The 22,127-nt window shown below is 34.7% G+C and overlaps 3 protein-coding genes across 4 annotated transcripts; 1 reads left to right on the top strand and 2 right to left on the bottom strand.

Annotated features, from left to right (window-relative positions):
• Positions 1–439: 439 nt before the first annotated feature.
• Positions 440–13,275, bottom strand: LOC107753020 (TBC1 domain family member 24-like). Of its 2 annotated transcripts, XM_016569119.1 has the most exons (8): positions 13,212–13,275; positions 9,174–10,223; positions 7,822–7,833; positions 7,504–7,662; positions 7,207–7,270; positions 5,554–5,649; positions 2,809–3,049; positions 440–1,237 (listed from the first exon to the last, which is right to left on the bottom strand). In XM_016569119.1, exons 2-8 carry the CDS (start codon positions 10,151–10,153, stop codon positions 1,083–1,085), a joined length of 1,707 nt encoding a protein of 568 aa, XP_016424605.1. In that variant the 5' UTR covers positions 10,154–10,223; positions 13,212–13,275; the 3' UTR covers positions 440–1,082. The 2 variants fall into 2 exon arrangements, with proteins under 2 accessions (XP_016424605.1, XP_016424606.1); XM_016569120.1 differs by lacking the exon at positions 7,822–7,833.
• A 3,538-nt stretch (positions 13,276–16,813) lies between these two features.
• On the top strand, positions 16,814–17,683 carry LOC107753068 (myeloid-associated differentiation marker-like protein 2). The gene has a single exon (XM_016569170.1). The coding sequence runs from the start codon at positions 16,814–16,816 to the stop codon at positions 17,681–17,683; it is 870 nt and encodes a 289-aa protein (XP_016424656.1).
• A 1,093-nt stretch (positions 17,684–18,776) lies between these two features.
• Positions 18,777–21,764, bottom strand: LOC107753067 (putative protein MSS51 homolog, mitochondrial). The gene is made up of 4 exons (XM_016569169.1): positions 21,598–21,764; positions 19,947–20,090; positions 19,739–19,865; positions 18,777–18,842 (listed from the first exon to the last, which is right to left on the bottom strand). Exons 1-4 carry the CDS (start codon positions 21,612–21,614, stop codon positions 18,777–18,779), a joined length of 354 nt encoding a protein of 117 aa, XP_016424655.1. The 5' UTR covers positions 21,615–21,764.
• Positions 21,765–22,127: the final 363 nt, after the last annotated feature.

Raw genomic sequence — 22,127 nt, 5'->3', positions numbered from 1 at the left:
TTGGCACAAAGCTGCATAGAAGAACTATGGAAGCCCATTTCTGCCACTGAATAAAAAATAAAAAAGTTATTTGTGACTTTTTATCTCACAGTTCTGACTTTTTTCTCGCAATTCTGACATTTTTTCTCCGAATTGTACGATATAAACTCACAATTGCGAGTTACAAAGTCAGAAATGTGAGATGCAAACTCGTAATTCTGATACAAACTCATAATTCTGATACAAACTCACAATTCTGATACAAAATCACATTTCTGAAAAATAATTTTTTTTGACCAACCAAAAAAAAAATCAATCAAATTTTTCTCTGAACTGTGAGTTTTTATCTTGCAATTCTGACTTTATAACGCAATTGTGAGTTTATATCATGCAACTGTGAGAAAAAAAAGTCAGAATTTTGAGATAAAAGTCACAATTAGCTTTTTTTATTTTGTATTCAGTGGCGGAAACACAGAGAACAGAGGGATTCGGGACAGAGAAATTTTGATCGCTCTCGGCTGGGTAAATCATGAGAAATCCCAGGGATCATATTTCATCCCATAATGAAAAGAAATAAATTATATTTTGCATTAAAAAAAAAAAAAACATTTTGATGACCCTCACCGCGTTCTTGTGACTGTAATGAGAAAACAATGATATATCGGTGTGTTCAGCACCAGAAAAGACAGTGACAAATATCTAACACCTTGCTGGAATCACATCGATAAAGGTGGTTTTGATTTAACATGAAAGTCTCCACTGTTCTGATCCTCATTTCTTGTAGATATTAATCATTACTGCAGAAAACGCAAAATGCGGTCTTGATAAAACTGACAGAATCCTTCAATACTAAACTTCATTTCCTGCATCAGAACAGCTTTCTGCCGATATGAAAAGCATCAAAATAAACCTCGGGATACGTTTTCAATCGATAAATATACACAATAAACATGACATCTTCACTGGAGCTCAGGTCGGATCTTTTAGTGCACTGGAGGATCATCACATCTCCGTTACGGCCTACATGAAGGGACGTCTATCACAACACAATGGATCTTACAGCCACAGCATCTGTCAGCATCTGCAGTCGTGGCGAGCCGCTCTTATGAAGCCATGGCGTCTTTGAAGCCCCAAACCTCCAGCAGAGCGATCTGGAAGCTCTCAGCGCACAGCGGCGGGTTGTCGAAGGTCAGGCAGCGCTCGGTTCGGCCGTGGTTCAGCTCCGAGTCGATGTACAGAGCGTTACCTTCGCCTCCTCCTTCACAAACAACACCATGCATCCCATTACAGAGAATGAGCTAGTCATAATCTAATGTCTTCCTTTCTATACTACACCAAAGAAACCAAGGCTAATTTGATTTAAGAGGAAGTTTCAACTAGGGCTAAAAAAATGATACCTTAGTCAACATTCAAAACAAACATCACTTCATAAACACATTATGTACTTGCTCTGTAATGGATTAAAGCTGCTCGACTGATTAAATAAACCACTACTTTGATTAAACAGCCTCAGCTGTTAAGTGCATTCATTTTGCATATACAGTGGGTACGGAAAGTATTCAGACCCCCTTAAATTTTTCACTCTTTGTTATATTGCAGCCATTTGCTAAAATCATTTAAGTTAATTTTTTTTCCTCATTAATGTACACACAGCACCCCATATTGACAGAAAAACACAGAATTGTTGACATTTTTGCAGATTTATTAAAAAAGAAAAACTGAAATATCACACGGTCCTAAGTATTCAGACCCTTTGCTCAGTATTTAGTAGAAGCACCCTTCTGATCTAATACAGCCATGAGTCTTTGGGAAAGATGCAACAAGTTTTTCACACCTGGAATTGGGGATCCTCTGCCATTCCTCCTTGCAAATCCTCTCCAGTTCTGTCAGGTTGGACGGTAAACGTTGGTGGACAGCCATTTTTAGGTCTCTCCAGAAATGCTCAATTGGGTTTAAGTCAGGGCTCTGGCTGGGCCATTCAAGAACAGTCACAGAGTTGTTGTGAAGCCACTCCTTCGTTATTTTAGCTGTGTGCTTAGGGTCATTGTCTTGTTGGAAGGTAAACCTTCGGCCCAGTCTGAGGTCCTGAGCACTCTGGAGAAGGTTTTAGTCCAGGATATCCCTGTACTTGGCCACATTCATCTTTCCCTCGATTGCAACCAGTCATCCTGTCCCTGCAGCTGAAAAACACCCCCACAGCATGATGCTGCCACCACCATGCTTCACTGTTGGGACTGTATTGGACAGGTGCCTGGTTTTCTCCACACATACCGCTTAGAATTAAGGCCAAAAAGTTCTATCTTGGTCTCATCAGACCAGAGAATCTTATTTCTCACCATCTTGGAGTCCTTCAGATGATATATTTTTTACTAATATAATATTTAATTTTTTGTTGTATTCCAATATAACAAAACACGATCATAAGAAGCAATACTGGCCCACATGCAAGTATTTACCTACCTGCATGATGTAAAATGGGCCTCATGGAAATTTCTTTGAATATTTGTGAATAACAATGCAAACTAATCGTTGAATATGAGCCAAAACATTTATTTTGCTAATGATGTTTAAATCAGACATGCTATTAAAATATTTCCATCTTAACTCTAATGACAGTGTTTTTCGGAAACTTGACTGTCAAATATAAAGCATATTAATCCATTGTGCTGGTTAATTTTATATCAGCAACAGAATTATATTGATCATATTGTACATTTAAATGCACCTTTTATTGTCCGTGTAAAAAATACCCCTAGTGTTTGATTTCAAGTGAAGAGAAAAATAGTAATAAAAGAAATCAGATGCGTGTAAATTGAGCATCTCACGCACCGATAATGATGGAGTCGACGTTTCCCGCCATAAACATGGAGGTGTTCCTTGAGTTGAGGTTGAAGTGTCGCGCGGACAGAAAGGGAGACAGGTGAGAGGGGTCTGTGGCCGGTTTCTCTAGAGACTGTGGCGCACCGTTGTCGTTCGCACCGGTTTGCTCATCGTCTGTGGACTGAGCCGCGTTCGCCAGCTCCGGGTGTTTGATAACCACCCACTCGTAACGCTCCATCTCCGGCTTCATCTGAAACAAACACGAAACACACACCATTTAACACATCTCACACAACGGCAACACCTAGACGGTTTCAGTGGCTAGTCTTGTGGTCTGAGCTCAGGACGTGAAATCTGAATACATGCTGCGGTGGCTGAATTGTGGTTAAAGGTCTAATATGATATGATTTCAGTAATAATATTACAGTAACTATCCATAAAACAGCTAGTTAATTACTTACTTTTGATGCCTCAACCCCTACTGATTTGAAATCCAACAATCCAATAATTCCATAGTAGGGATGTAATTTACATTATTTTTAAATTTTGTTATTTAGCAGACGCTTTTATCCAAAGCAACTTGCAAATGAGGACAACAGAAGCAATCAAAACCAACAAAAGAGCAATAGCAAGCAAGTGCTATATTAGTATATTATTATAGTGTTATATTTCAATTTCACAAAGAAACGTGCAGCATTTTGTTCAAGCAATAATAAAAGGACACATTTTGTTTATAATTTGTCTTAAATCTCATTTTGTAAAAAAAATAAATAAAAAATTGTGAATCGAATCGTGAGTTGAGTGAATCGTTACATCCCTAATTCCTAGAGTTATTTTCATAGTTTTCACGACTCGCACAGGCACATGAAGTCACCCGTGCATCAGAAAAGCTTGGAATATGGAAAAGCTTACATTCAGGGGATGGAAATATTGCCATTACACTGATTCTGTCATGAGAAAAGCTGATCTGAACACAGATGTGTAAATGTGGCGTTACTTTACTCTGGTATTACATGGCTTGCCCACCCACATCCCTCTGATCCCCATATAAATTATATTACTATAATTAAAAATCTTATGAACTTATGTGATTTCTTTTGATAAAATAATCATACGGGTAACAGAGAAATTACAGCTACAATTAGCTTCAAGCTCCACATGACACTTTTACTCAAAAAAAACAAAAAACTATCAATCACCATTAAGTATTTGTAAAACTTCTGACTGCGATCCAATGTAGATTTTGGTCAAATGATGAGGCAGAAATATATTATTAGTAACATTCTAGAAGAATTTTATGTGGAAGATACACAGTTACAACTTCTGTGGGGCGTGAAGAAAAAGTTATGTAACTAATAGTGTAACTAATTATGTTCTGACTGCGATCCAATGTGGATTTTGGTCAAATGATGAGGCAGAAATATATTATTAGTAACATTCTAGAAGAATTTTATGTGGAAGATACACAGTTACAACTTCTGTGGGGCGTGAAGAAAAAGTAATGTAACTAATAGTGTAACTAATTACTGTTGCTAGAAAGTAATAAGTAAAGTAACAATATTACTTTTGAAAGGAGTAACTAGTAACAAGTAATAAATTACATTTTTGGAGTAATGAGCCCAACACTGGTCTGTAGGAAAGAAATAGCTAACGCTAAATGTAATCTCCTTAATAACTCAACTGTTTCTCTTAGACATAAACGATATAAAATGCAATCTTTTGTTGAACATCAGTTTCTCAGATGTTTTTCCTGACAAAAATACCGCAGTAATTTCACTTTCAGGGATCTCAACAATGTCTCACTTGTGCTATATTTTGCAAAGACTTGATTTAATCGGATCCTTGTTTCATTCAAATTTAAATTTAAAAAAAAAATCTTACTTTGTTTTATTTATGTTTATAATAAATAATAATTTATAATACTAATTTATTTATTATTTATATATATATACATACATTCATTTATTTATGTAAATATGTGTGCATTTATTTATTTAAAAATGTTTATTATGTATTATTATAATAATAATTATATTATTATTACCAAAGTCCCTTTAAGACAAGAGGGTATTCTATAGTCTTTGTTATTACATTATATATTTTATTAATATGTATATTATAAATATATTTATTTATATAAACATATTTATAAATGTATATTTATTTATAATATATTTACAAATAAACGTTTCTATTTCTATCTAGATTTACTTTCTATTCATATGTACCTTTTAATCACTTACACTGTATGTATAATTATATTTAAATTTGTTTAATCGCTTAAATTAAAAGTACTTTCCTTCCAAAATCAAGTCATCTGAGCTGCTATCCACACTGATTTTATAGCTCTATAACTTTACAGTAAGACTGTGATTAATCTGTGTCCTTAATATTCCTACAAAGGAATCTTGGCAGAAATATCTTTTGACAGAAAGAAACATAACTAAGAACTCCATTATATCTTGAGTTACCAAAGAGCTCTAAAACGTTCTTCTGAGAGTATAACAGGATGAAGCGATGATGGATGAGAGGAACACGACACACTAACACACTGCAATCTAGTCTAATACTCAAGAAAATAGTGCCGCCTAGTGGATCATAAATGTACAAATTATTTCAGGATTAAGGATTAAGGAAGACCCCAATTTGACTCTCAATACCTTAATTTGATTACTTATGTCCTATATTATTATTTACCTATATATTTATTATTATTATTATTATTTACAAATAAATGTCATGAAAAGAACATACTCTGAAGAGAAAACACTCTCCAGTGCCAAAGAAGCTGAGCTTGTTCCCGCCCCTCTTCCGCTCCTCCCAATCAGTGGACAGGAAGGCTCCACACACCTGGAATACGATTGGATGAGAGGCACGTCAATCACACACTAACTGAGATCTTGAACAACTTCCCTGCATCCAAGTTTGCTTACTATTAATCCTACATAATATGCAAGAATGACAAAATTCATATTATATATATGTATAGTTTTATATATGAGACATTTGGTGGTTATATATATACATATATATATATATATATTTATTTATATATATAAAACTCAAATGTCTTCATGACAGCCCGCCAAAATAAAAGTTTGGTTTAAATTGAAGAAATTGTGACAGAAAGAATGCACGTCTCAAGGTAACACTAATACTACTGCTAACAATTTAAAAAAATTATTCAAACTTTATTTTTTAAGGAATAATCACACAATTTTTCTTCCATGCGTTAATTTTAACTGCAGCACCAAAAATGAAAGGGTTTGTTTAATTTTCATTTGATTAAAAGATTAATTCAACTGTTCATGTTTTATGCCTTTATATGATTACGAAACACTGAATTTCTGAAGAAAAAAAAACATATTACATATTATGTATTATTAGATAAAACATATTACATATAACATTATTCTAAATAAATAGATAAATAAATAATGAATTCAACTGATCAGACATTCTTTTTGATTATTAAAATGTAATAAAATCATTAAAATGGAATATTACATATTATGTATTATTAGATAAAACATATTACATATAACATATTATTCTAAATAAATAGATAAATAAATAATGAATTCAACTGATCAGACATTCTTTTTGATTATTAAAATGTAATAAAATCATTAAAATGGAATCCAGAAAAATAAAAATGGAAAACACAGAATTTAGTAAAAATAGAACAGAATTTGAGAAAAAATCATATGTATTTCATAGTGCCCTAAAAAAATCATTAAAATGGAATCCAGAAAAATAAAAATGGAAAACACAGAATTTAGTAAAAATAGAACAGAATTTGAGAAAAAATAATATGTATTTCATAGTGCCCTAAAAAAATCAATTTTCATTAAATTTTTAATAAACTGTGCAAGTTTCATGATTTCAGTAAATTAGAAATTCTTTTTAATTACTAACATTTTATGCAACTACTAAAAAGCAGTCTAGAAAGATAAAACAGGAAAAAATGTAATCCAGAAAAATTAAAACACAAAAAAACTGAATTTTGAAAAAAAAAAAACAATTTAATGGATTTCATAGGGCCCTAAAAACCCATAAGAAATTGCAAAGGAATAAATTAAGCTTCCGGATTTACCTGCACTGACTCAACAGCTCTATTAGTACTTCTATATTTAAGGATTTTTGCTTAAAAACGGATGGAAGTGCACAAAGGATTAATTTAGTTTCAAATACCTTCAGATTTTTCAAAAAATTCAGATTTTTTTCCCTCCTTAAATGTACATAATTTAAATCACCCTCAGTCTAACAAAGATTTCCTTCTGAGAAGAAGCGTCTGCATAAAACAACTGCGTTTGAGCTAAATGAATAAAAGTAAATGTCAACATATTTACCCAACAAAATGACAGAAATAGAGAGAAAGAGAGAACGAGACACAGGGTTTGGTACCTCTCCATCTGTAGTTCTGATGAGCATTAGTGTCGGCTCATATCCCTCACAATGTGAATAAAACCTGAATAAAACAACACAAACCATATTTAAAAGAAGCTCACTCAGATTTAAAGACTTCTGTAAATACTTTAACTGACTATTAACTATTACTCACGATAACTTCTTGAAGAATATACTTGTGCATAAAGAATATCTTTGAAGAATATGCATTGATATTATAGTCATCTAATGCAATGACATATTTTTAGGTGTTTTGTGGCTGCTGTATAAGCGTTCAGGTGCGTGGTTTTGTACCTGTTGAGGCTGCAGCCGTGTGTGGATGTGGTGAAGAGCAGCTGCGGCTGACATAAAGCGAAACGCTCCGGGATCCACGACCAGATATCTCTGATCTCTTTCGCGCTGACGATCTCCGAGCTGAAATTTTCAGCGTTCACCGCTAACTGGACATTTTGTCTAGAGAGACAAAAAAAGAGAAAATGCAAAAATGATTTGACAATAATGTATATTTCACTGTGCATCAGTAAAGTAACACAACAGAAATAAATGGGTCAGAAATAGTCTGAAAAACAAAAGTGAGTGAGGATGATGATGATGAGAGATGAAGATACCCACCTTTTGATAGAGCTAAAGAACAGCACAGAGAGTAGAAAGCAGGAGAAATGAAAAAAAAGAGAACTGTGACACAATGCAAACTAAATGAGGGAATAAAAAACACAAAAGCGAATCAGAGGGAAGCTGTACAACAGAGCCAAACACAAAAGATATAAATAGACATAAATATTTTAAGATAAACAGACAATGCCCTAAATACCTCAGAAATAATTACTTCTTTGTAATAGGATAGTAATTAGTATTCTACAGTACTGTATACTACCTACTATAAACATTTCAAACAGTAGCATGCTACACTGTTGTCACATGAGAGAAGATAAAATTAAGATAAAATAAAAAAAAATAAAAAAGAGAGACTTTTGAAAGTCTCTTATTAACACCAAGAGTAGTTATTTGCTCAAATACAGGAAAATCGATATATTTATATATAATAAATAATTAAAACTATTCGAATGCAGTTTAAAATGTAATTTATTGGTGTGATGCAAAAAATAAAAATTGTTAAAAAATCATTCAGACCTTAAACTTTTGAACAGGTAGCATCCAGTTGAGTCTCAGAAGTAAAGTTATATTTTGGATTTTTAGTCCACTTTTTTGTAATTTTGTGTAGTTTTTTGAATACCGTAAATTAAGCAGGAGAAGTTTAAAATCACTTCTATTTCATGTCAAGCACATAAATATTCACACACCTTAATAATTAAAACTATTCGAATGCAGTTTAAAATGTAATTTATTGGTGTGATGCAAAAAATAAAAATTGTTAAAAAATCATTCAGACCTTAAACTTTTGAACAGGTAGCATCCAGTTGAGTCTCAGAAGTAAAGTTATATTTTGGATTTTTAGTCCACTTTTTTGTAATTTTGTGTAGTTTTCTGAATACCGTAAATTAAGCAGGAGAAGTTTAAAATCACTTCTATTTCATGTCAAGCACAAAAATATTCACACACCTTTTGACCACTTAATTTATTATAGACAAATACAGAAAACACTTATAGAAATGCTGCTGGAGTGAAATATATTTAAATATTAAATTAAAGGGGTTTATTTCAATTAATTAATACATTTGATTAAAATAAATAAATTGATAAAATATATTTAAATACATAATAAACAAATAAATAAATAATAAATAAAATAATGAAAACTAAATAAAAGCACAAAAATAAATTAAATTTGAATTAAATAAATAATAAAAAATAAATAAAATAATGAAAACTAAATAAAAACATTTGAATTAAAACATAAAAATAAATTACATTTTATTTAAATAAATAAACAACAATCTAACAATACACTACAACAGTGAGTAGAAAAAAAAAACGCAATCATGTAACGTAATAGTCATCAATACCTCTTCTGTTTGACAGTGATGCCTTTCTGCTGGAGTGATTTCTCATTGGCCAGCTGGAGCAGCGTGATCTCTTTCCGGCTGAACAGGCGAATGGAAAAGGCCTTTTCCAGGAGCTTATCCGGCGTCACGCTTTTCCCGATGTTCTGCACGAACGCCTGGATATCGCTCCTGACCGCCGCCGAGTCCTGCTTGGTTAAGGCCGAGCCTGCGGCGGCGCGCTGCTTGCGGTAGAACTTCAGTATCGCCAGCGCCACGCGGTAAAGGACCTTATACCCCTCCACCAAGTAGACGTCCATCACACGCGCGGCGAAGCTGAAGGGCAGGTCACCCAGAACCCATCGCTGCCAATCAGAGTAAACCTCCAGCACGTCTGTCGCCGTGGCGACCATCAGCTTATGCGCGGCCGGGCAGTATTTATGCACAAGGTCGCCGAAGGTCATGCAGGCCGACTGATACGCGAGGAAAGTCTGATCTAATAAACGGCGCCCGGGTTCGTTGCAGGCCAACATGCGACTGACGCTCTCGAAGCACTGCGCTTCATCGGCGCTCCAGTGCAGCAGCAGCGCCGTCACCGGCGGCAACGACGGGCAGTGCGATATATCCGGGAACTGCCCTGCGATGCAAGAAAGGACAGCATGCACCGATCCCACAGATTCGGCCTTCAGACAGTAGCATGGCACCGCCGTCCCATCCACAAACTCTGGCAATGGGTAAGCGGATGGGTTGCGCTTGCTGTTGGAATTGCCCACGATGTCCCGGTAGACCGCGGCGTCCGGCGTGACGGTGCGACACGGGAGCGCTTTGAGCAGCTGCTGGTAAACGGCCGAGCGCTGGCTGTGATTTTTGGCCCACTGGCCCGAGCGGGCGTGCTGCTTCAGCTCCTTTAAGTCTTTATATTCGATCTTAGATTCGGGAGCCGCGTCGCGACTCACATCGCCCATCTGATACCAGTCCACGAACACGCCACAATCCACAGCCATGACCTCTGACCTCACGCGTCAAACAGCACAAGAAAGGACAGAGAGAAACTAGCCAGTCATATTGCTCCAGCTGTTGAGAGAAGGAAAGAGAGAGAATGACAATATTAATGACAAACCAGTAAATATTAGGGATGCACAATATAACAATCACCATATCCAAGAATGCATGAACTCATTTAAAGAATGTATCCATTGAATGCATTGTAAGTAAATAAAAGCACTGCCGAATGCATGAATGTAAAATATAAATGCAATATAAGTATCAACCAATATTAGCATTTGTATTAGGGTTGGGTTTTGACACAAATTTCACGATTCGTTTCAATTCTCATTCACAAGCTTGCAATTTGATTCGATTACCAATTCGATTCAATATCGATTATTTTGGATATATATCAGGTACAGTACATGCCAAATTTTCACAAGGAAAAAAAATCTATCAACTAAAGCTGTAAAATATACATGAGTCAGTTGGTACTACATTACTATAATATTAAAAGGTTAAAACTGACTGATTTGTAGGCTAATATACAACTGCTAAAATTACACTTAATGAAGTTTTTAAAATAATAAAGTTACAATTACATAATAATAATTACAGCTAATACTGGAAGTACAGCAGGTTATATAAAAATGCTTTAATGCTTTAACATGTCTTTGGTTAAAACATAAACATTTTGTTTGGGGTATAATACATTTTTGCAGTGCTGGGTATTTAGGGTTGCAAAATTTCATCACTTTTTTTTTTTTGATACAGTAAGTTAAAGTTTTGAATTCATAACACAAATGTATTAGCAAAAATAACATATTTCAACCAGTAAAGATGTAGAAAAGTTAAGAAATGTCATTATTTGAATTTAAATACTTTTAAATAGAATTTAGTAATTTTAATATAATTTCATTAAAAAAAGATTATCTATTGTACTAACACCATAAGATAAAAAATAATGATCATTTATCAGTATCTGCCTGAACTTTTCAATTGGTGCATCCCTAATAAACACACACACAAATCATAAAAAAAACAACTAAAAAACATAAAAGGGTGTTTTCTTTTTCAACTAAAAATGCATTGATTTATATTTTTATAAAGAATTTCCATATTGTAAGATAGAAAATCTAGGTTAGACACAAGAGTAAAAAATTCCAAAAAAAAAGAGAGAAAAAAAACTAGTCCCTTGGACATAAAAATGGCTGAAGTTACCCTCAAAAGAATAACATCCAATTCACTTTCAAGCCTCATGTGAGTCCGTCTGTGTATTCGTGCCTTTCTGAATCAGTTCATCAGAATTTCCCAATTACACTTATTAGATTTCAACTGGCAAAAAACAGGAATCTCCGCTTTCCTAACTCTGTTTTCCCCTTCTATTTGTAAGAGTGAGCTCTGTACTCTTGTACTTTAGGGTTGCTGTGAGGTCAGAGCTCATCGGACGTCAACAACATGAAACCATCAGGACAAAGCAAAAATACTCAATGGGATTTGCTAATGTAGGGTAATAGAATCAGTGCTCTAGAGGTCAAAGGTCTGGGGCTATAATCCATTTACACCAGGACATGCATCTGGCGCACTGTGCCTATTATAATAGAATATTATTTTGCTGTCAGTTGTTTTAGCAAAATGACATGAACCTTATCTCTAAAGTCAATGGAAAAGTTTAGAGAAAAGTTTAAAAAACAACAATAATAAAAATAATAAATAAGATTAAACTAAACAAATAATTTTGATTTAGAAATTGATTCAAATAAAAATTAAATTAAAATAATTTTGATTTAGAAATTGATTCAAATAAAAATTTATTTAAATAAAATAATAATATGTTAATATATTTGATAAAAATAAATAAATGTAATAAAATAAAAGGTCACACTGCATAACCTCATCTCTGGTGTCAAAGGAAAAGTTTAGAGAAAATTTAAAAATAAATAAATAAGATAATAATAAGATTAAACTAAATAAATAAAAAATAATTTTGATTTAGAAATTGATTCAAATAAAAATTTATTTAAATAAAATAACAATTTGATTAAAATAAATAAATGGAATAAAATAAAAGGTCACACTGCATAACCTTATCTCTGGAGTTCAAGTTTAAAAAAAAATCATAATAGTAAGAATAAGATTAAACTAAATAAATAAAAATAAATTTGATTTAGAAACTGATTAAAATAAAATTTTATTTAAATGAAAAATAAATAAAATTGAATGCAAATAAATAAGACATCTAAAAGTACAGTTCTATAGTGAGTAGAAAAATAAATAATAGAAACTAAATATTTTACACAAATTTTCACAACACATTTCATTACACCAAATACACAAAATAATGTTCTTTTTAGCAGCATCATATGACCCCTTTAATTGGGTCTTAAAACACGATAATATATAAATTGTAGGACGGCGGTCCCTCACACGAGGATGATCATATTTGAGCACAGGCACTGTAAAACCATAATAAGTAAATATTTGAGCTCTTTTAAACGGCGTAAGAAGCTTCCAAAATCATTGTCAAAAACATAGTAAAAACATAGTTTTACTGTAGCGTATTATGATAATGATGCACGTCAGCAGTCTGTCAACCAATCAGCAACCGAGAGCGCCGTCAAGCCCACCTGGCACGCGCTGTTCTAATGCTTCCAATGTGCACAAAAACACAACACTGCCTATATTTCACGACAACTTTCATGACAGACATAAACATTATGACACGCGCACGCACGCGTCCCTCGTCCAAACCTGCCTGATGTGTGTCAGATGACGATACAGACACTCGCACACTAGCATACATGCAGCAGACGGACAGCTCTGTGGCGTATTCGGTGTTATTAAGAGTGTCTTTAATGCACATGAAACGGCGACGCTTCAGATTAAGCTAATGTGAATAGCTCGTGCAGCTAATATGCAGGCAGTGGCAGTGTAAAGGCGCTCAATGAACTACATGCCGATGTCAAGCCATTTAAAAGTCTGTAATGCAGCACTTCGAGTACAGGAATCGCTAAAACATGCGCGGATTTCAGAAAATGTCGTAAATGGAATAATAATTTGAATGAACCGTCTTACCTGATTTGCTTTCGACTGTCTGTCAGGCAGAGGGCATATTTGTGATTGTGCGCGCATGCGCAGTGAGCGCTGCCGTCAGAGTGCACGCTGGGGCGAAGAGACCAGAAAAAGTAACCTTAACCAAGCAGAAAAGTTTTGTGAATTTAGTTGTTTTTTTTATGTCATTACATTGTTTGGAGCATAGGAAACAAATGGAGAAAACATAGATAGATAGATAGATAGATAGATAGATAGATGGATGGATGGATGGATGGATGGATGGATGGATAGATAGATAGATAGATAGATAGATAGATAGATATCTGGAATATACACTACCAGTCAAAACGTTGGACACAACAGCTTTATTATTGCTACTTCTTTTCTAAGTATTTGTCTATTAATAATTACCTATCTTTCCCAGAATTACATGAATCCTCTCTGTTTTTCTTTCTTCATTACCATAAAAAGGAAAAGGTCGTCCTGCATCACCTGACCTGTTTACAGTTTTATGGTCATCTGATTGGCCAGAGGGCTGAGCTGGCAATGAGACAAAGCCCGGCCTTGTGCACAACATCCACCCGACACATGACAGTCATTAGGATAACTCAATCAAGGCCGCAGTGCTGCACGGAGACAGTTCTTGCCTTCCTAGAGTTTATAGACTCATGCAACTCTTAAAACATAGTGTTCACCTTTAAATATAGACCAGCCTCACAAAATAACAAGGAATAGGTGCCCACAGTTTACAATGATGCACTAAAAGCATTTAATCAAAGAATATATAGAAGAATAGAATAGAACAGAATAGAACTTTATTGTCATTGTTCAGGAACAACGAAATACAGTTTAGCAGCTCTTCAGATTAGCAGGTAACAAACATATGACAGTATGACAGTGAATATATCATGTAAATGAGGTAAATAGGTAAGATACATGGATGCAGTTCATCAGCAGTTCATAGTAATTTAATCCAGAATACATGATACATAATGATTATGCATGCCAGAGGGCTGAGCTGGCAATGAGACAAAGCCCGGCCTTGTGCACAACATCCACCCGACACATGACAGTCATTAGGATAACTCAATCAAGGCCGCAGTGCTGCACGGAGACAGTTCTTGCCTTCCTAGAGTTTATAGACTCATGCAACTCTTAAAACATAGTGTTCACCTTTAAATATAGACCAGCCTCACAAAATAACAAGGAATAGGTGCCCACAGTTTACAATGATGCACTAAAAGCATTTAATCAAAGAATATATAGAAGAATAGAATAGAACAGAATAGAACTTTATTGTCATTGTTCAGGAACAACGAGATACAGTTTAGCAGCTCTTCAGATTAGCAGGTAACAAACGTATGACAGTATGACAGTGAATATATCATGTAAATGAGGTAAATAGGTAAGATACATGGGTGCAGTTCATCAGCAGTTCATAGTAATTTAATCCAGAATACATGATACATAATGATTATGCATGATCATGCATGGCTTATGATTAATGAGGACAACAGGAAAACTGCTCCACTCTTGAATAACTAATGCATAATATGTAAAAGGGATAGTTCTCCCAAAAATGAACATTTTGTCATCATGGTTCATCAATAAGATATTGTGAAGACTATGGGCAACCAAAGAATTGCTGGTAGCCATTGACTTCCATAGTAGGGAAAAATATGTAAGTCAATGGCTACCAGCAACTGTTTATAACAACATTCTTAAAAATATCTGTTCAACAGAAGAAAATGAAACTCAGGTTTGGAACAACATGAGGGTGAGTAAATGATAACAGAAGTTTCATTTTTGGGTAAACTATTTCTTTAAACTTCAATAATAAAACATGTTTTTTAAAGTCCTGAAAATATTGCACAAATTCAATGATCTGTGGGTTGCAAACATATGTAGCTGCTGTTATTCAGTACATTCACTAGGGGGCAGATGTCAGAGGTCTTCAGGGCAGATTTGTGGCTCCAACAAACATTAGCTGATAGATCTGCCTGAGTGGAAATGCTAAATGGCCGTATTAACACATATAAACATAAATATAAGCATAAATTTAGTTCTCTGGAGCAACTCTGCACATGGTCACACTGGTGTTCATGCTTACATTAGCAAGAACAATCTCATGCTGTTAGATTATCATCATTTCATAAGCACATTTAAATAAAGTCAGAGGATTTCGACAGTATCTAGATATTATTCAAAGATGTTCTTCCAGCTAAAACTCAGTGGCATTGAGGAAAATGTGCTCAGTTGCAAACTGAAGGTCATTTCAAGCTTGCAAATTCCAACTTTTTCTTACACCACTATATGATTCTGTCAAACAAAATTACAAAGATTGCATATGATCAAATATAATCAACAATTGTGAAACATTTGACTGCAATTTTCCTCCATTTTAGTCCTCCATTTATCACGTTCAAAGTTAACTCGGCTTGAAGTAAAGATGTTCTGAACTAATTTCACAGAAATCTTTTTAACCTGACTAAATCTGACTTGGGATTTAGCCTGGAATCATAAATAACACCATTGCCTTCTGTATATCCACTTTATAGAATTAAATTGTTCACAATTGATGAACTTTGGAACATTGACACTGTCACTGAGTTGAACTTAACTGACAACTGTTTTCTGTAGAACTGCTTTATAGCTGATGTTGAATTTGTTTGGTAATTGCAATAATTTTTCACCGACAAAGTTATTGAACTGAATTGAAACAGCTTTGAACTAAATTAAGCCAAATAATGACACTATTGTTTTCTGTAAATCTGTTTTATAGAGTAGAATTCATTTTGTAATTGATGAACTTTGCAAAATGACATCGTTGCTAAATAATGACAATTATTTTCTGTAGAGATGTTTTGTAGCCGAAATTAAACTTTTCAACATATTGAACTGAACTGAATCAATACAGAATTAACTTGAGCTGAATAATGACACTGTTGTTCTTTGTAGAGCTGCTGTGTGGCTGAAGTCAATTTGGTTCATAAAAAATGAACTTTGCAACATTGACACTTTTACTGAACTGAATCAATATAGAATTAAATTGAGCTAAATTTATTAAATTGACGCCATTTCATAATTATTGGACTGAACTGAATCAGCTTTGAACTAAACTGAGTTGACAATGACACTATTGTTTTCTGTAGAGCTGCTTTATAGAATTGAATAAATGATGACCTTTGTAACATTTATTGAACTGAATTGAAACTATATAAACTTAGATACTGACACTTGTCTTTTGTAAAGCTGTTTTATAGCTGAATTGAATTATTGAATGTTTCATAATTGATGCACTATGTAACATTGACAGTTACTGAACTGAATTAAATCAACATTTAATTGAGCTGAATAATGGCACTATTGTCTTCTGTAGAGCTGATTGAATTTGTTTCATAATTGATTAACTTGGTATACAGCACTATAAGTAAATGTGACTTTTGATAACCGATAATCGCTAGGCCGAGGTGGAGCGTTGTGGTGTGACGGTTGCAGTGTCTTTTGCATGATCTGGCATGTTCTGTGGGTTTATCTTCCTCTGAAAGCAGCTCATTTCCATAACGCCTTCAGACCTCTTGAAGAGCCACTCCACGCTTGTTATCCGTTGAACTCATTTCAAAATGGAAAAGCCCAAATTCTCTCTTTCCGCCCTGACAAGCACTCGGGGTGCCCTGCACATGGTGCAGATCGTGATGTGCGCGGTGACGTTTGTGGTCAGCTTCATCTGGGGTCAGCCACTTCACACCTACTGGATCTACTGCATGGTGGTGTGGGCTTTGTGTCCCATCATCTCGCTGATCATCACCATAGTGGAGATGTTCCTCATCCACAAGCTGATCCTGGTGTTCTGCATGGACTGGGACGACTTCACAACCGGCATGGCCATGATGGCGTCGCTCTGCACGTTCTCCTGCACGGCGATGTTCGCCAACTTCTACATCTGCCGGAAGTGCATCTGGGGCTGGATGGTCACGATCCTCTCGGCCGTGTGTTGCGTGCTTTACTGCGTGGAGACGTTCAGGGACAAATGCGACGCGATGCGCTCTGCGACGTACGTGGCTGCGCTGCCAGGCTTCATTAAGATTCTCGAGGCCTTCGTTGCCTGCATCATCCTCATTTCCCTGATCGGTTACGTGGGTCAACCGGCTCTGCTGTGGTGCATCGTGGCCTACGCGGTTCCTTTGCCTCTAACCCTCCTGACCATCATCACCAACATCTTGACCAAGTTAAAGAACTGTCTGCCCTTCAGCATTGATCGTTTCACCATGCTGTTGCTGTTAATATCGGTTCTGCTTTACATCTCTGCCGCCATCCTCTGGCCCACCTACAGCTTCAGAGGAAACCCGCGGCCCAAAGACTGTCCGGGAAACAGCTGTATATGGAGCATCCAGTTTGTTGTGACCTTCATGACCTACGTTAACCTCGGCCTGTACGTCGCTGACCTGGTCTTGACCTGCTTGGGTATCTGTGGATTCAAACGCTCTCAATAGTATCACTACAGTATACAGTACTTAAAAATAAAGGTTGCAAAAGGGTGTTTGTTGATGCCATTAAAGAACCATTTTTGATTCCCCAAAGAACTTTCAGTTCTTTAAAGAACCATTTTCTTTTAATGTGAAGAACATTTTAATAATCTAAAGAACCTTTTTTTTCCACTGTAAAGGTTTAATAGATGGTAAACGTTCTTCATTGAACCATCAGTGCCAATTTCAAGATACTTTCATGTTCACTGTTATTTTTGTGTTTCTATATAGTAATTGGAAATGTTTGTTTTTTTCTATTTCACTTCTATAAAAAGATTGATTTTTCAAAATAAATGGTTTTATTTAACATCTGTGTGTGTGTGTGTGTGTGTGTATATATATATATATATATATATATATTAGTATATTTATAGTATTATAACTAATAGGATGTATTAAATCGGTCAAAAGTGACACTAAAGACATTTCTAATATTACAAAAGACACAACTTTTTTTCAACATCAATAATGTTAAGAAACGTTTCTAGAGCGGCAAATCAGCATATTAGAATGATTTTTAAAGGATCATGTGACACCGAAGACTGCTGAAAATTCAGCTTTGCATCACAGGAATACATTTAATTTCAAAATATATTCAAATAGAAAACTGTTCTTTGAAATTGTAATAATATTTCACAATATTACAGATTTCATAGTATTTTTTAAACACATAAATGCAGCTTGGTGAGCAGAAGAGACTTTTTCACTGAGAAAATCTTACAGACTCTGAACTAAATATATGTGACCCTGGACCACAAAACCAGTCATAAGGGTAAATTTTTCGAAATTGAGATTTACTATACAACCGTACAGGAGGATTTAAAAAATGATATGCAGATCAGCTGAAATAATTTTAATTCATATTATTATTTAATGTCAAGGTATGTATTTATCTGATGTTGTATACACATATAACCTGATGCAGTCACATGATCACGCGTCACATTTAGTTATGAATTACATGAATCACATATAGCCTAAATTCAAAATAGCTAAATTTGATTAAAAAAAATAAACACAGGTAATTTTGTATAGTTGCATATTACTGTGGGCTACTTTTTTATTTTACCTCACATTCTTTCACCATTAAAAACTGAAGCATCGCGCTGGAAATCATGTTCATCATCTGTAAACAGTAGGCAGAACAGTCTAAAATGTAACTTTTGAAATATATTTTATGCTCATTCCTTCATTAAAAAAAACTAAACATTTTATTTTATATATATATGTAATATAATTAAAAAAATTATCATAAATTAATATTCAGACAGTTTCCAGAAAAAGACTTCCAGAATAAAAAACTCTCAAATATTTTAAGCTCCTGACAGTTGCAAACTGTTTTACAATTTTTTGCAAAATAAATGTAGTTGTGTTTGAACTGTCTTCTTTGATGAATAAAAAGTAAAAAAGAACAGCATTTATTTAAAATAGAAATCTTATATAACAATAGACACTACAATTCAAAAGTTTGGGGTCAATAAATAGTTTTCTTTTCTTTTTTTTAAAGAAATTAATACTATTATTCAGCAAGGATGCGTTAAATTGCTAAAAAGTGATAGTAAAGACTTATATTGTTAGAAAAGATTTCTATTTTGAATAAATGCTGTTCTTTTGTACTTTTTATTCATCAAAGAATCCTGAAAAAAGTATCACAGGTTCCAAAAAAATATTAAGCAGCACAACGGTTGCCAACATTGATAATAGTAACATTGATTGTTTCCAACACTGATAATATTGGCCTGTACTTGACACTGACTGGATTAATGATGCTAAAAATTCAGCTTTGCATCAAATAAATAAATTATATTTTAAAGTATATTAAAATAGAAAACTGATTTTAATGACCATAATATTTCATAACATTACTGTTTTTTCTGTATTCTGTGATCAAATAAATGCAGACTTGATGAGCATAAAAGACTTTTGAGCGGCTATATATATGTGTGTGTGTGTGTGTTGGATATTAGAAACTGTGCTAAAAAGACTGTAATGATTGCCCGACTGCATCTTCATCATCCTCACCTTTATAAACGAGCCACTCGACGTGTCTGTCCACCGCCGCCAAGCGCGTAGTTTGTCGCAGTAGAGTTTATGTTGAGGCCAGTCTTTCTTCTGACACTCTTTACTGCAGTAATACACATTCAGACAGCTGTAGAAGACAGAAAAAGATGTTATAAATGTGAGATATAGCATTTATTCTCATCTCATCAAAATCATCCCGTCATCGTACCGTGTGCATCGCTTCAGCGAGCCTGTGGCCTGTGATGGGAGTCTCTCACACTGCGCACATATTTTGAACGATTCCTCCATTTTCTCAAACATCTCCTTCGTCGAGCGGATTGTAAGAGGCTTATCGGCCTTACTGTCTGAAACACTGAAGAAAGAGAGAGAGATATTTGTCAAGCAGCGGTTGTGTAAGTATTGTGCTTAGACTGTTCTAAGAGAGAGAGAAAAAAATATTGAAATGCATTTTAAATGTATATTGTGCATAGTTAGGAGAGCAAAATATCGTCATCTTTTGCTGATCATACACTATCATTCAAAAGTTTTGGGGCGGTATGATTTTTTTGGAAAGCAATTAATGCTTTTATTTAGTAAGGGTGCATTAGATTGATGAGAAGTGACAGTAAAGACATTTATAATATTACAAAAGATTTCTATTTCAAATAAATGCTGTTCTTTTGAACTTTTTATTCATCAAAGAATCCTGAAAAAACAAATGTATCACTGTCTCCACTAAAGTAAGAAGCAGCACAGCTGTTTTCAACATTTATAATAATCAGAAATGTTTCTTGAGCAGCAAATCAGCATATTAGAATGATTTCTGAAGATCATGTGACACTGAAGCCTGGAGTAATGATGCTGAAAATACAGCTTTGATCACAGAAATGAATGACATTTTAATAGATATTCACATAGAAAACAGCTATTTTAAATTGCAATAAATTTCACTGTATTATTGTTTTTTAATGTATTTTAGATTAAATAAATGCAGCCTTGGTGAGCTTTTAAAAACATTCAAAAATCTTACACACCCCAAACTTTTGTACAGTAGTGTATCTTAAGTTGTTTATGTGTGATCCAATCAATTCCTATAGTATTTTTTGGCATCTTGATATCTAGAATCAAATTAAACAGGTGAAACATGGACAGGTTATGTAATGCTCAAAAACATGATGCAAAACTATGCAATATTAAAATAAAACATGACAGCGATAACATTAAACACAGGTTTCTATTGCTGCTAGTGTTATTGCAATTCGGTGATTCTTTAGCATTAGTCTATTCTCGGGCTCATGATCAGACCTCATTCCGGCCCCACAAACCACCCATTCACTCCTACTCTTTCAGTGAATACTAAAAATGACATGAGAATGAAGCAGCGTGAAAAACACAGGAACTCTTAGGTATTAATGTGTTAACCAGCAGAGTGTCCTTTACTTGATTTAGCCTAAATACTAAACAATAACTGAGATCCTTCATGAGGCCGGAGTGAGTGAACAGAAGCACAGACAGCTGCTGGGATATTTATATCCCCTCTCAAAATACAGCATGCAGTGAGACAGCTGAGGTTATAACACACAGCTTAAAACAACGGGTCAGTGCGTGAATATGAGCTTTACGCTATTGAACACAGACACATAAATAAATAAATAAATAAATAAATAGGAAACAAATTTTAAATTCTAAACTCAGCAGCCATTTCAATAAAGAAATAATAATAATATCTTAATAACGTTCAGCCATGTCTGCTTACTTACTAAAATCTTTAAAAGTGCACGTGTGCACGTAAACAAAACAATCCAGATTGGATCACGTGATCTCATCTGTCTTATAGTAAAGTGTGCCCTTCATTATCAGTGAAATAAAACAGGTCTTACCTGTTGGAGTTGTTCATTGTTTGCGGTCACTCACGCGCTCACAGATGCAATGAGACTGAACGGGTGTTTTATAGCTGCGCGCGGCAAGGTCGTGCGGGTGTTTTCTCGAGGCTTCTGCGCGAGACGATTCTCGATCGGGTGTCTACATGTTCACAGGGAGATCGAGAAGGGTGTTCCTGCACAACTGGAGGCTGCAGTTCTAGGACCCTATTCTTTTGTAACAGCGCCACCTACCGAATTGGATAATATAGCGGAGGCTGCAGTTTCAGGACCGCATTTCTAGGACCCTGGTGGTTTAGTTTGTAGTAATGTTTGTACATTGTTGTTAAAGATATTGAATCTCAGGAAAAAAAATGTTTTGTACACTGGCTGAAGAGTTCCTTGGAGCAAGTTTCTGGCCTCATCCTCAGATCCAGAAGGCAAACCGCTGACCATGTCTTTCAAACATCAACCAGATTAATCTAAAGTACTGCCAAAAGGACAGGCTAATAACACATATTGTGGTGCAACCAAGCAATGAGCCCAGTTTA

The sequence above is a fragment of the Sinocyclocheilus rhinocerous genome, unplaced genomic scaffold (genome assembly GCF_001515625.1).
Source record: "Sinocyclocheilus rhinocerous isolate Xijiao unplaced genomic scaffold, SAMN03320098_v1.1 scaffold1493, whole genome shotgun sequence".
NCBI lineage: Eukaryota > Metazoa > Chordata > Actinopteri > Cypriniformes > Cyprinidae > Sinocyclocheilus > Sinocyclocheilus rhinocerous.
The sequence above is the reverse complement of the archived record's forward strand: the minus strand, read 5'-3'. Positions and strand labels throughout refer to the sequence as shown.